Source organism: Bufo gargarizans, chromosome 8 (genome assembly GCF_014858855.1).
Source record: "Bufo gargarizans isolate SCDJY-AF-19 chromosome 8, ASM1485885v1, whole genome shotgun sequence".
Taxonomy (NCBI): domain Eukaryota; kingdom Metazoa; phylum Chordata; class Amphibia; order Anura; family Bufonidae; genus Bufo; species Bufo gargarizans.
In genome coordinates this window covers 93,033,140-93,047,203 of record NC_058087.1, presented here as the reverse complement: position 1 = coordinate 93,047,203, position 14,064 = coordinate 93,033,140, and the positions used below count along the sequence as shown (strand labels likewise).

The window sequence follows — 14,064 nt, the reverse complement described above, 5'->3', positions numbered from 1 at the left end:
TTGATACTTCTCGCCAGCTGTCCATTTTATTTATCTTTTTTTTTTTTTATTGTCTCATTCTCTAAATGACTGTGGCTGCTTACCAATACATTAAATTTTCTATGACTGCTGCTGCAATCATTCCACTGCCGCTGTCTGCCTACCTACAATCATGTTTCATACCATTTAGCTACTGCTACCACCATCATGCCACTGCTGCTGTCTGCCTGTTAACATGGTCCATACCATATGCCATAATTACCTACCCTTTCCACATCCACACTGTACTGCTGCTGCTCCCAATTAAAAGGGAGACATTTTGTAGGCTTGTTCAGAACAAGCTTTTGTTTCTTCTGACAGTGCATCACTTGTGCGTTAAAAAAAATATAGGCAGGCATTATTTTTGGCTACTTGGTCCCCCAAAAACTCACTTTTTTTCTCATATCACTGTATGTGTTTGAACACCACCATGCCCCGATAAGGGACAATGATGTGTTTTTAAAAACGGTGTTTGTTAACACCGCCAGCCATACCATTACCCATAGTTATGTATGTTAGTGTCATTCTGACCTTAATTGATATTTTTTGTCATTGTATTCAAGAGTTTTGGGAGTGGGGAGAGAAAATGCTAAAATTTTAAGAAAATTAACCAATAGATACCATATTTTCCTAAAAATCTAGGAAACTAGACAGTGTTATATACCAATTTTCAGGGCAACTTGTGCATCTTTGGTTTGGGTCAGAAACAACGATTTTGAAAAATTTCGTGAATCTGAAACCAACTTAATTTGAAAAGTTTTGATCATCTCTAGTTTATATCATTTTTTTTCATATGCTATCTGGATATTTTTTCACTTATTGTTACATTATCTCTTGTCTATTTTTCTCATTTATTGCATCCTTTATAGACTATTTAGTTGGACTGGTTATATTTAAACCTTGATGCCTGTTCAAGTTGTTAATGAGGCTTGAGATGCTGTGGTTATTTGGTCTGGTAGTTGGCACATAAAGTAGACAAAGCCTCTAGATTCGCAATGCTATTTAATATATGAAGAATGTAGTAGTTTGAAAGAAACAATTGCAGAAATCTGTGCATTATTTTTACAGTAAAAATGTGAGTTCATTATATACAGACTCTACATGTAATGTCAATGAAACATAATTGATTGTCGAGAAACATGAACATTAGGTCTCATGCACACGGCCGTTGTTTTGGTCCGCATCTGATGCGGACTTATTCACGTCAATCGGGCCGCAAAAGATGCGGACAGCACTCCGTGTGCTGTCCGCATCCGTTGCTCCGTTCCGTGGCCCCGCAAAAAAATATAACATGTCCTATTCTTGTCCACGCTTTGCGGACAAGAATAGGCTTTTATATTAAATGCCTATTCCGCAAAACACACCACGGTCATGTCCATGAGGCCTTACATTGTTACTGTCAGAATTATTATAAAGCAACATTGTATATGTGCTATTTTGTATTTAACATAGCCAGTCAAATAACATAAAAAGGATAATAAGCAAGAGAAAACATGTATAAATTACCAAGTGAGAGCATAGAATACACAGACAGAAATTGAAACAAGTGTATTCAACCACAGTGAACCAATAGCAACTGCACTGCCGTCAAGATCGTCAAGTGGCTCTAGATAATTTTCATCTAAGTATTCAAACAAGGCTAACATAGAAGTGAATGTTTCTTCACAAGTAGGTTGAATCTGATCAGGTGGTAATTCAAATCCAAATTCACCATCATCTCTTAGTTCATAAGTATATGAAAATGTAACATTGTTGTCAGCTGCCCAGTCTCCTGAAGTTCCTGAAGTAGAATCTGAATGAAAGAAATAAAGATGGGACATTTAGAAGACAAAATGCATCAAAAGTTATACCATTGACTTATTGATCATATGCTATTTTATCCATCAGACACTTGGCCTGTAATATCTCTATTCATGTGTGTTGCTGTCCATCCTGTATGTGCAGCACTGAAAATAACCTTGATAACTGAAATTATTTGATCAGTTAATAACTCTTTTACATCCAGATGGTATTTTTGTAAAGCGACTTTGCCTAGAATTGTAGGAATGGTTACTATTAGAATATATGGTGGACAATATGCAGTGTTATTTATTATTTTAGCTGCAGTTCCCGAAGGAGTATACGGTATACAGTGACTTGAAAAAGTATTCATACCCCTTGAACTTTTACACATTTCTTCACATTATGGCAGCAAACCTAAATGTATTTTATTGTATTTTATGTGATAGACCAACACAAAGTAGCAAGTATGTGTGAAGTGAAAAGAAAATGAAACATGGTTTTCAAAAATTGGAATAAAACCCTGGAAATTGTGGCGTGCATTTGTTTTCAGCACCCTTGAGTCAATACTTTGTAGTACCACTATTTACTGCAATTTCAGCTCCAAGTCTTTTGGGGTATGTCTCTACCAGCATATCTAGAGGGTGCCATTTTTGCCTGTGCGCTATCTATGTACCTACCTATCTATCTGACAGAGTGAAAAGTCGCAGGATACTCTTTTATTTCGGAAACGAAAGGGAAAATTTTATAACTGAATACTCTAGCAAGTAATAGGAGAGGGGACCTATTTTTTAGGCTATGTCGGGGAAATGGCGGCCATCTTGAAAGCCGGCATATTGGATCAAGGGCAAATATTTCCAATGGGAAGTGAGTTATGTAGCATATCAAAGAACACATTGAACATATCAAAAAGCTGTGCATCACAGGAACATTCCTGATTGTAGTTTCAACTTTTTGTGTAGATACCTTTTTCCTTTTGTCTCTGAAATAAAAGAGTGCCCTAAGACTTTTAATCATCTTGTATACATTTATAAGAGTGTTTGGGGTGTATGCATGATAAGGATAGTTTCATATTAGAGGAATGAGGGTTCATTACTGTGCCTATATTATGGCTGAATGGCTTGGCCCAATCCATGGGTCCTATAACCCAAACTAACAGTATTATAGGGATCTATGATGCTTTCTTTTTAGGACCTGTAGTCGGACTGGGACACTCAGCTGCAGTATGGGCCTAGAAATGTACCAGGTTACACCCATATGAAAATAGTCTACGTGTTTGCAGGGACTTTCACAATATTCACTTTTGTTTAACTGAAGGTGTTGTGTGTAAGCTGCAATATTTGATAGCTAAGACGCTGGGATATGTAGAGGGGACACAGTTTTAATCGATTGGTGTCAAAAAATCTTGTCCTGTCCATGTAGGTGACCTTACAGTAATCTCTCTTCCTCTCATGCAGTGCAGGATCTGCACCTTAACTTAAACCAATCATGATACAACAAAATATGCCCACTGAATGCACATAAAATGTAGATATACGTTATATATTTCTCTATATGTTTCTCTTCCACAAGGGACTTACAATGCCCTAATCTGTTTTGGCTTAAAGAGGTTGTTCCACAAAGAATATTGCTTATAGATAAATACACCCCATAATGATAAACAATTTTTGTATATACATATATTTCAAAACTGCTTTATCCAGAGACATTGCTGAAATAACATTAGAATAGTGCTAGTGTCACACCGGTGACAGGTTTGAGAAGGTCTGAAAGATTATCTGCTCATTAGTGATCTGACAGCCTCTTTTGTTTTCACTTTGTCTGTGTTGCTTGTATGTCCACACCTCCTGTTCAGGTGTGGATCATGTGACCTTTACCTCCCCCTATTTAGTTTGACTTCACCCATCACTCCTTGCTCTGGACAGCTTCATTTGGTGTTGGAAGAGCTGGAGTGTGGTTCTAGTTGAAGTCCTGATCATCCATCATCCATCATCCTTAGAAGTTAAGTGTTCCACTTGTTGTGTTTTGTAGTCCTCCTCCCCCCACTGTTTTTTACTAGGCCTCAGTGAGACGCTGGTTCCTTCACCAGGCAAGGAGCGGGTTGTCTCTGCCCTGTTATTAGGTCTAGGGAATCCGAGGGCCACCAGGGTTTTCTAGGTTCCTGTGTATGGGCATCTCTACCATCAAGAGGTGCCCATACGGATAGGAGTTAGGGCCAGGAGCAGGATTTTATAGGTGGTGACCCTTCCCTAGCGGTGAGGCCTAGTGTCTTTTTTCCCTTCCGTCTTGTTGTCTTTTGGTGTTCTCCCCTACAACATCCGTGACATTATCCAGAGCCAATACCGCCATTTTTTTTGTTCTGATCTGTGCAGCTATGGATGCTATGACCGCACTGGTTGAACAGCTGCAGAATCTGACTTTGGAGGTAGCAGACCTCCGTGCGATGGTTTTGCAGATTCAGAGCCCACAGGTTGCTGGTTCCGGTGGTGGGTTACAGGCCTCCCCTGAATCAAAGGTAGCTCTCCCGGACAGGTTTTCCGGGGGTAGTGACAATGTCATCCGGGTCAGGGAGTCATGTAAATTGTACTTTAGGCTTCGTCCATACTCTTCTGGTGAGTGTCAACACGTGGGTATGATTATTTCATTGCTTAAAGAGGACTACAATCTTGGGCTTTTTCTCTCCCTCCGGTCGGTAGATGAATTCTTTAGAGCCTTGGGTTTTGTCTATGATGACCCGGATCAGATCTCTCAGGCCGAGGCCAAGTTACAGGGTTTGCGGCAGGGAGAACATTCTGCAGAGACCTTTTGCTCTGAATTTAGGAGATGGGCTATGGATACAGAGTGGAGCGATTTTGTTCTCCGTAGCCAATTCTGGCAGGGTCTCTCTGAGAGACTGCAGGACGCATTGGATTTTCATGAAAATCCCGAGACATTGGAATGTCCCTTGCTGTACGTCTTGATAGATGCCTGAGGGAGAGATCTAGGGGTTCTCACTTTCAGAACGTACTATCCAATAAGGGTACTGCTTCCTTTGACACTTATGGTGGAGAGACACGGGTGGTCGTGCCTTGTGATGAGCCTATGCAGTTAGGAGGAGCTACTCCTGGAACTACTGGCAAAAGCTTGGGTCATGTGAAAGGAGTCTACTTTTGTTGTGGCAAGAAGGGACATTTTGTGAATATTTGTCCGTACTTGCAGCATCAAGGTGTAAACAAAAGGAAAAAAAAAGTTGAATCCAGAAATTACTATTGGTAGTGTGGGTGGGCAGCAAGAAAACCTACTTTTGTCTTTTACTGGTAGTACCCGTTTTCTCCTGTCAGCCGAGGTGGCGCTAGAGTACAAAACTGTGAAAATCAAAGCATTTATCGACAGTGGGTCAGGAGTTAACTTGATTGACGGACAGTTTGTACGCATTCACAGGTTGACTACTAATGCATTAGAGAATAGGATTTCTGTCTTTGCAATTGACTCAGCACCTCTCGCCCAAAAATGCCTGTCGCAGGTAGTGAATGACATTCATTTAAGAGTGGGTGATTTGCATCAGGAATCTATCTCCTGTTATGTGTTGGAGGGTCTGCCTGCTCCATTGGTGTTGGGCTTACCATGGTTAAGCAAACATAACCCTAACATCGATTGGCAAGTGAGACAGATTCTCGATTCGAGTGATTTTTGCATAGACAACTGTCTTAATGCATCGTTCTCTATGGTTACCACTAAAGCTGTACCCTCGTTCATTTCTGAATTTTCTTATGTGTTTTCTGAGAGTGGTAATCAGGAGTTGCCTCCGCACCGGGAGTATGACTGTCCCGTCAATTTTATTCCCGGAGCTAAATTGCCTAAGTTTCGGTTGTATAATCTTTCGAAACCCGAAAGAAAGGCCATGCGAGAATATATTACAGAGAGTTTGGCAAAAGGAGAGGATGTGGTTACCAGCGACCGATGTTAATGCTAGTCGTCTGGTGAGAACATTCCACAGAGCTCATCCTGATAAGGTCGGTCCTGGGTGCCCGGAGGTCACCCGTAGAAGGGGGGGTACTGTCACACCGGTGACAGGTTTGAGAAGGTCTGAAAGTTTATCTGCTCATTAGTGATCTGACAGCCTCTTTTGGTTTCACTTTGTCTGTGTTGCTTGTATGTTCACACCTCCTGTTCAGGTGTGAATCATGTGACCTTTACCTCCCCCTATTTAGTTTGACTTCACCCATCACTCCTTGCTCTGGATAGCTTCATTTGGTGTTGGAAGAGCTGGAGTGTGGTTCTAGTTGAAGTCCTGATCATCCATCATCCTTAGAAGTTAAGTGTTCCACTTGTTGTGTTTTGTATTCCTCCCCCCCTCTGTTGTTTACTAGGCCTCAGTGAGACGCTGGTTTCACCAGGGAAGGGTTGGGTTGTCTCTACACTGTCATTAAGTCTAGGGTATCCGAGGGCCACCAGGGTTTTCTAGGTTCCTGTGTATGGGCATCTCTACCATCGAGAGGTGCCCATACGGATAGGAGTTAGGGTCAGTAGCAGGGTTTTATAGGTGGTGACCCATTTCCTTCCCTAGCGGTGAGGCCTAGTGTCTTTTCCCTTCCTCCTTGTTGTCTTTTGATGTTCTCCCCTACAACATCCGTGACAGCTAGCTACTGTTTCTATTGAACAACTTTTCTGTGTCCACCTTAGTAACTTGCCCCTGCTCCTTCGGGTGTGTAAGGGATTCTATTGTGATGAGACAGCTGCTTGTCTAGTTTTCACTGGAGATACTGAGCATGAGGAATTATGGTAAAGCTGTCTCACTTTAATATACTAACCAGTCCATCTTCCACAACGGGGCTGGTCACTGGGTGGTGACATCTTCGTCTGCAGTCTATTACGAGGGGCCTGGTGTCATGGTGGGGTCACTCAGTTCATGGGCCATTTGTATCCACCACCGGTGACCCAGGCTTTCTGATATCAACTCTAGGTCGCATGGGTTGCAGGACCAGCTGGATTCTGCGCCGGCATTCTACATGCAGGTAGGCGGTATATTTAAAGAGGATCCTGCCTTCAGTAGTTGCCTGTGATTAGTTTGTTCTGGACCTCATTAGCTACTCTGACATTTGGTGATCCCTGATCCCTGACTCTGACCTTGCTTGTTTACTGAGCACGCCTGTGGATTCTGATTTAGCCTTTGATTCATTCTCCTGGTATTAATCTTGGCTTGTTATTTACTCTGCATTGTTCTGATTTTGGTATTCCTAACCCATGCCTGGACTTGACCTTGCTTTTCCTTGTGATTTGTACCCTGACACAACCTCTAGTGTTTTACCTGGTTTATCATTGTTTCTGCTTTTGGAATTCTGTGTTGAGATTGTTTGATCCTCCTGGTTTTGAACTGGTCTGTTTGCTTATTGTCCTCTGCTTTGCTGTCTATATTTTGGTTTATCTAGTGCCTGTCTGTCACTATGTTTATTATTTTCTACTCGGTTGTTTTTCCTTATAGGCTACAGCACAGACGGAATTGCCATCCAGTTGTGGGTCACAGTCTAGGGAGAATGATGCAAGTAGGTATGGACAGTGGTGCAGGTGGTGTTCAGGGCTTCACTGCTCCCTACCATAACACTCACTCTGTTATTGCTTCCTTAGTGTTGCAGCTCCAGAAGCACACCAAGATTCTATTATACACCCAAAGGAGGAGAGAGAGAGAGAGAGAGAGAGAGAGGTAAGATTGAGCATGTGTGTTTCTATCTCAGCACATTTCCTAACATAGAAAGGTGCACAGGCAGGGCCGGCCTTAGGTGTTCAGGCGCCCTGTGCGAGCTAACCTTGTGGCGCCCCCCCCCCCCCAAAAAATAAAAATAAAATGCTTGTTGCTGGCATCATGGCATAGGCTGGCTGACTATCCAACCAAGTAGTTACCAGCCCTCACACCCCAAAGGCCGGTGTAATGTTATACTTCCCTAGTTCGTGAGATTTCCCTACCCTCGTCACTTCCGGTCGCACCGGACATGACGTGAGGAGGTGTGCAGCATCGCGCAGGCGCACAACGACAGGTTAGGGAAATTTCACAGCAGACAATAAGATGATCTGGACTCTGGCTGCAGTCTGGCTCTGGGGACTCCATTGTCACTCTCATTATCCCCCCCCCCCCAATCACTCTCATTATTTCCCCCCCCCCCCGCCATCACTCATTATTCTCCCCCCCCATCACTCTCATTATTCTCCCCCCATCACTCATTATTTTCCCCCCCATCACTCTCATTATTCTCCCCCCCATCACTCTCATTATTCTCCCCCCCATCACTCTCATTATCCCCCCCCATCACTCTCATTATTCTCCCCCCCATCACTCTCATTATTCTCCCCCCCCCATCACTCTCATTATTCTCCCCCCCATCACTCTCATTATTCTCCCCCCCCTCACTCTCATTATTCTCCCCCCCCCTCACTCTCATTATTCCCCCCCCATCACTCTCATTATTCCCCCCCATCACTCTCATTATTTCTCCCCCCCATCACTCTCATTATTTCTCCCCCCCATCACTCTCATTATTTCTCCCCCCCCCATCACTCTCATTATTTCTCCCCCCCCATCACTCTCATTATTTCTCCCCCCCATCACTCTCATTATTTCTCCCCCCCCATCACTCTCATTATTTCTCCCCCCCCATCACTCTCATTATTTCTCCCCCCCCATCACTCTCATTATTTCTCCCCCCCATCACTCTCATTATTTCTCCCCCCCATCACTCTCATTATTTCTCCCCCCCCATCACTCTCATTATTTCTCCCCCCCCCCATCACTCTCATTTCCTCCCCCCCCATCACTCTCATTATTCTCCCCCCCATCACTCTCATTATTCTCCCCCCCCCATCACTCTCATTATTTCCTCCCCCGCCATCACTCTCATTATTTCCCCCCCCGCCATCACTCTCATTATTTCCCCCCCCATCACTCTCATTATTCTCCCCCCCATCACTCTCATTATTCTCCCCCCCATCACTCTCATTATTCTCCCCCCCATCACTCTCATTATTCTCCCCCCCATCACTCTCATTATTCTCCCCCCCATCACTCTCATTATTCTCCCCCCCCATCACTCTCATTATTCTCCCCCCCATCACTCTCATTATTCTCCCCCCCATCACTCTCATTATCCCCCCCCCATCACTCTCATTATTCCCCCCCCATCACTCTCATTATTCTCCCCCCTCACTCTCATTATTCCCCCCCCCCATCACTCTCATTATCCCCCCCCCATCACTCTCATTATTCTCCCCCCCATCACTCTCATTATTCTCCCCCCCCATCACTCTCATTATTCTCCCCCCCCATCACTCTCATTATTCTCCCCCCCTCACTCTCATTATTCTCCCCCCCCCCCTCACTCTCATTATTCCCCCCCCCATCACTCTCATTATTCCCCCCCATCACTCTCATTATTTCTCCCCCCCCATCACTCTCATTATTTCTCCCCCCCCATCACTCTCATTATTTCTCCCCCCCCATCACTCTCATTATTTCTCCCCCCCATCACTCTCATTATTTCTCCCCCCCATCACTCTCATTATTTCTCCCCCCCCATCACTCTCATTATTTCTCCCCCCCATCACTCTCATTATTTCTCCCCCCCCATCACTCTCATTATTTCTCCCCCCCATCACTCTCATTATTTCTCCCCCCCATCACTCTCATTATTTCTCCCCCCCCATCACTCTCATTATTTCTCCCCCCCATCACTCTCATTATTTCTCCCCCCCCCCATCACTCTCATTATTTCTCCCCCCCATCACTCTCATTATTTCTCCCCCCCATCACTCTCATTATTTCTCCCCCCCCCATCACTCTCATTATTTCCTCCCCCCCCCATCACTCTCATTATTTCCTCCCACTCTCTTTTCCACCTCTAGTGTAGCGTGGCCAAGCTCTGTTCGATCCGCGGTACAGGAGCATTTGTTTCCTGTACCCGGCCGGACTGACAGGAAGTGCACACTAAGTGAGCACTTCCTGTCAGTCCGTCCGGGTACAGGAAACAAAAGCTCCTGTACCGCGGATCGAACAGAGCTCGGCCACGCTACACTAACAGCACACAGCAGGCGCAGGCAGGCGCTCAGCCTCAGCCACTCAGGCGGCGCAGAATGAGGGGCGCCGCCCGCCGCCCGAAGTTTTTTTTTTTTAAACCGCAACGTGCGCCCCCTGCTGAATACAGGGGAGGGGGAGATGGAGGGGGCGGGGGCCCGCCCGCCCCGTGGGAAAACATAAGTGCCGCCTCGCCTGCCCATATTACATTGCGGGCTGTCGGCCGCCCGGCGCCCCTGTTGCTATGGCGCCCTGTGCGGCCGCACAGCCCGCACACCCCAAAGGCCGGCCCTGTGCACAGGAACACAAAAACAGCAAGTGGCGCTATACTAACATTATTCCTGATAAAGATATAAGCATTTTGGAAATTAGTGTAAATACAATACATATATATAAATATGGACTAGATATAACTATAAGAAATATACTTCATGGAATAATCTCTTTAATATTCACAATGTGCATCTGGTTTTAAACAGGGTTAGTCACTAATAGGCAAAATATAATTATTGGACACAGCAGGAAAGCTACAAAGGAAGCAATCATGAATGGGGCATGTTACTTACTAACACAATAGCTGTCCCTTTTAGGCTTCCTTCACACAATATTTTATAGCCGTTTTTTAATTCTTGAAATAAATGGAAAGTGTGTTGATGTGATTTAATAACATTTTAATAGACTTTTAGCACAATAGAGAGTCTTAATCAACTCCCTCGATGAGACCATCAGTGTGACCAAAGAGAGTGGGACCGATGTGTGACTGAATTAGAGCATCACACATTACACTAATCAATGTAATGCTCTTCTGTGGGCATCTTTATATAGGTATTTCAGGATAGTAATAGAACTGTCATAGTTGTCTTAATAATACACCTACTATCCTACTATTATAATGAGGATTACCTTGCAGATAAAATCTTCCCTTCACAGCAGCAGAAATCTGACAATCAATTACCTTTCTGCTTAGGAGGTTTCATAATTCACATTGCCTGCTACCAAAGGACAGTTTTTGTATTTAATTTTTAATGGCATATTATGTATATTGAGTTTAAAATACTACCCCTTCCTGATGGTAGTGTCTACAGTGGCCACATGAAACATGCTAATGATAAAGGTCATCAAAATGCAACAATAATGCTCCAAAATATGCCTAAAAAGTTTAAAAATGCTAGTTGTAAGTGTTATTTCAGAATTGTACAGTACTTACATAATATCAAAGATGCAGAGCCTACTGTGTATTCATTATTATGTTCTTTTTTCATTTTTTCAATAGCTTTATTGGCAGCAGTTTCCTGGTTAACAAGAAATTAAAATATGCTAATTTAAATGTAGACTTCTATGGCCCAAAAGATCCCATGTTGATCAATATACATGACTGATAAAATTTCCCACTTGCCATTTAATTATTGCCACTAAAGACCACCAGTGGACACAATTTACAATTTCTATAAAAATTAAAATTCACAGAAAAGTTATATTTTCTTTCTTTGTCCTCTTATATTTGGCAAATAAACATTCATGTAAATGATTATTCCTGATGATTGCAACTTGGAGACATGACCACCACAAACAAGCAAACAATAATTTGACAGCTGTTTGCTTCTTTTATTTGTAAACCAACCAACATTAACCCATAAACAAGGTGAATATGTATAGGTTTAGATTCTCTCCCACTATTTAATACAACAAAGCCTCAAAGAGACATGGACATAATCTCATAAAACATAACTTTTACTAAGTGCGAATAAAAAAATTAAGAAAATAACAAAATGTGCTCAAATAATGTAGTGAGAAAAACATAAAAAATATATATACTGTATAGGTTTCACCTGAACCTCCAAAAAGGTAATTGGAAAGGTCTTACCCGACCCAAGGTGGCAGTTTTTCTTTGGCGACGGTCAGTAAGAATTAGCAGGAGCCTGTAATATTGCTGGCAATGTGGAGATTATACACTAGCTATCCCTAAACTTGTGTCCCTATCTGGAAGAGGGTTGGGGGCTAGTTGTCCCTGCCTAGCGCACACAGAGGACCCGCCACGATAGGAGCGACCCCGTCAGGAACCTGTCCCTGATTGGGGCCTATTCCTTAGAGATGTCCCTTGCTTAATTCCTACTTGGCTCCCTACATGCCATGTTTCATCCCATAAAAGAGAATCCTCAGGGGACTTATTAAGTGGAGAAAAAAACTCAAATAGGGGCAAAGTGTATATCCCCGGATAGACTAGGACAGTGCCTGATAAACCATAAAAAAAACTCCACGGTTTGTCCTATAACACAACAAACACTGGTTAATAATGGAGGCAGGGAGGGTGGGGGACCTGAGGTATAAAGCCCTAAAAAAAAAAAAACTCCCTGCAAAAAATTAATAAGGCACCAGAAGAACAGTGGTCCGTGCCTGGGTAAGGGGAAGTGTCCCCACCTAACCCATATCTCACCGCCAAGGTTAGTATCAAGGGAGGGGAGCTCCATACATCGCCCCCATCACCCCTTTTAAATCCTCTCGGTATATGCACCCTAACTTCTCTCCACCTGTTCTAAATGCGTGGTGATACCAAATGGAACACATGGTGAGGACGCGCGCTCCAAACAGAACAGGAAGCAGACGTTAAGTATGTAATAGGTCGCTAAGCGACCAGATGATGCTGGGCATCGGCGCTCACTTCCTATCACTGATTAAGGATAGCTACAGTTGCAAGAAAAAGTATGTGAACCCTTTGGAATGATAAAGATTTCTGCACAAATTGGTCATAAAATGTCATCTGATCGTCATCTAAGTCACAACAATAGACAATCACAGTCTGCTTAAAATAATAACACGCAAAAAATTAAATGTTACCATGTTTTTATTGAACACACCATGTAAACATTCACAGTGTAGGTGGAAAAAGTATGTGAACCCCTAGACTAATGAAATCTCCAAGAGCTAATTGGAATGAGGTGTCAGCCAACTGGAGTCCAATCAATGAGATGAGATTGGAGGTGTTGGTTACAGCTGCCCTGCCCTATAAAAAAAACACATACCAGTTCTGGGTTTGCTTTTCACAAGAAGCATTGCCTGATTTGAATGATGCCTCACACAAAAGAGCTCTCAGAAGACCTACGATTAAGAATTGTTGACTTGCATAAAGCTGGAAACGGTTATAAAAGTATCTCCAAAAGCCTTGCTGTTCATCAGTCCACGGTACGAAAAATAGTCTATAAATGGAGAAAGTTCTGCTGCTCTCCCTAGGAGTGGCCGTCCTGTAAAGATGACTGCAAGAGCACAGCGCAGACTGCTCAATGAGGTGAAGAACAATCCTAGAGTGTCAGCTAAAGTCTTACAAAAGTCTCTGGCATATGCTAACATCCCTGTTAGCAAATCTACGATACGTAAAACACTAAACACGAATGGATTTCAAGGCAGGATACCACAGAGGAAGCCACTGCTGTCCAAAAAACAACAACATTGCTGCACGTTTACAGTTTGCACAAGAGCACCTGAATGTTCCACAGCAGTACTTGCAAAATATTCTGTGGGCAGATGAATCCAAAGTTGAGTTGTTTGGAAGAAACCCACAACACTTTGGGCCAGATTTATCATTAGCTCAGGTCAGAATAATGGAGTGAAAAAGTCTCAAAAAAGTCCCAAAGGCTAAAACTGCGCACAAATTTGCGACTTTTTTCTGCTCTGCACTATGCTCGCCAGTTTTCTGAAAGTGGGCGTGTTTTCTTATGTAAATGAATCTCTAGACAGATTTACTATTGGGACTTTTTTAAAAAGTCGCAAAAAAGTCGCAACTTCACTCCAGTGAGGACCATGCTTATCTTATGAGACTTTTTCATAAAACGTGCGACTTTTTCATAAAGATGTGCGACTTTTGTAAAGCTGCTTACTGACGGATAAACTGCTACCGTCAAACCACATTTATTACAGTCTTAAAGGGGCGATCATAAATCTGACTTGGCTAAAACTGACTTTAGCCACATGTGAAAGTGGAGTGAGCTGTCAGAGTCGTGATAAATCTGGCCCTATGTGTGGAGAAAAAGAGGCACAGCACACCAACATCAAAACCGCATCCCAACTGTGAAGTATGGTGGTGGGGGCATCATGGTTTTGGGGATGCTTTGCTGCGTCAGGGCCTGGACAGATTGCTATCATCGAAGGAAAAATAAATTCCCAAGTTTATCAAGACATTTTGCAGGAGAACTTAAGGCCATCTGTCCACCAGCTGAAGCTCAACAGAAGATGGG

General features: G+C 43.2%; 1 protein-coding gene across 1 annotated transcript in view; it reads right to left on the bottom strand.

Moving 5' to 3' along the window:
- Positions 1-1,387: 1,387 nt before the first annotated feature.
- Positions 1,388-14,064, bottom strand: part of LOC122945409 (carboxypeptidase O-like) — a 236,667-nt gene continuing 223,990 nt past the window's right edge. The window contains exons 10-11 of the mRNA XM_044304480.1: positions 11,043-11,127; positions 1,388-1,810 (exon numbers count right to left, since the gene is read on the bottom strand). Of these exons, the coding sequence (XP_044160415.1) occupies positions 1,521-1,810; positions 11,043-11,127 (375 nt within the window). The 3' untranslated portion in view covers positions 1,388-1,520. The remainder of the gene's footprint in view (positions 1,811-11,042; positions 11,128-14,064) is intronic.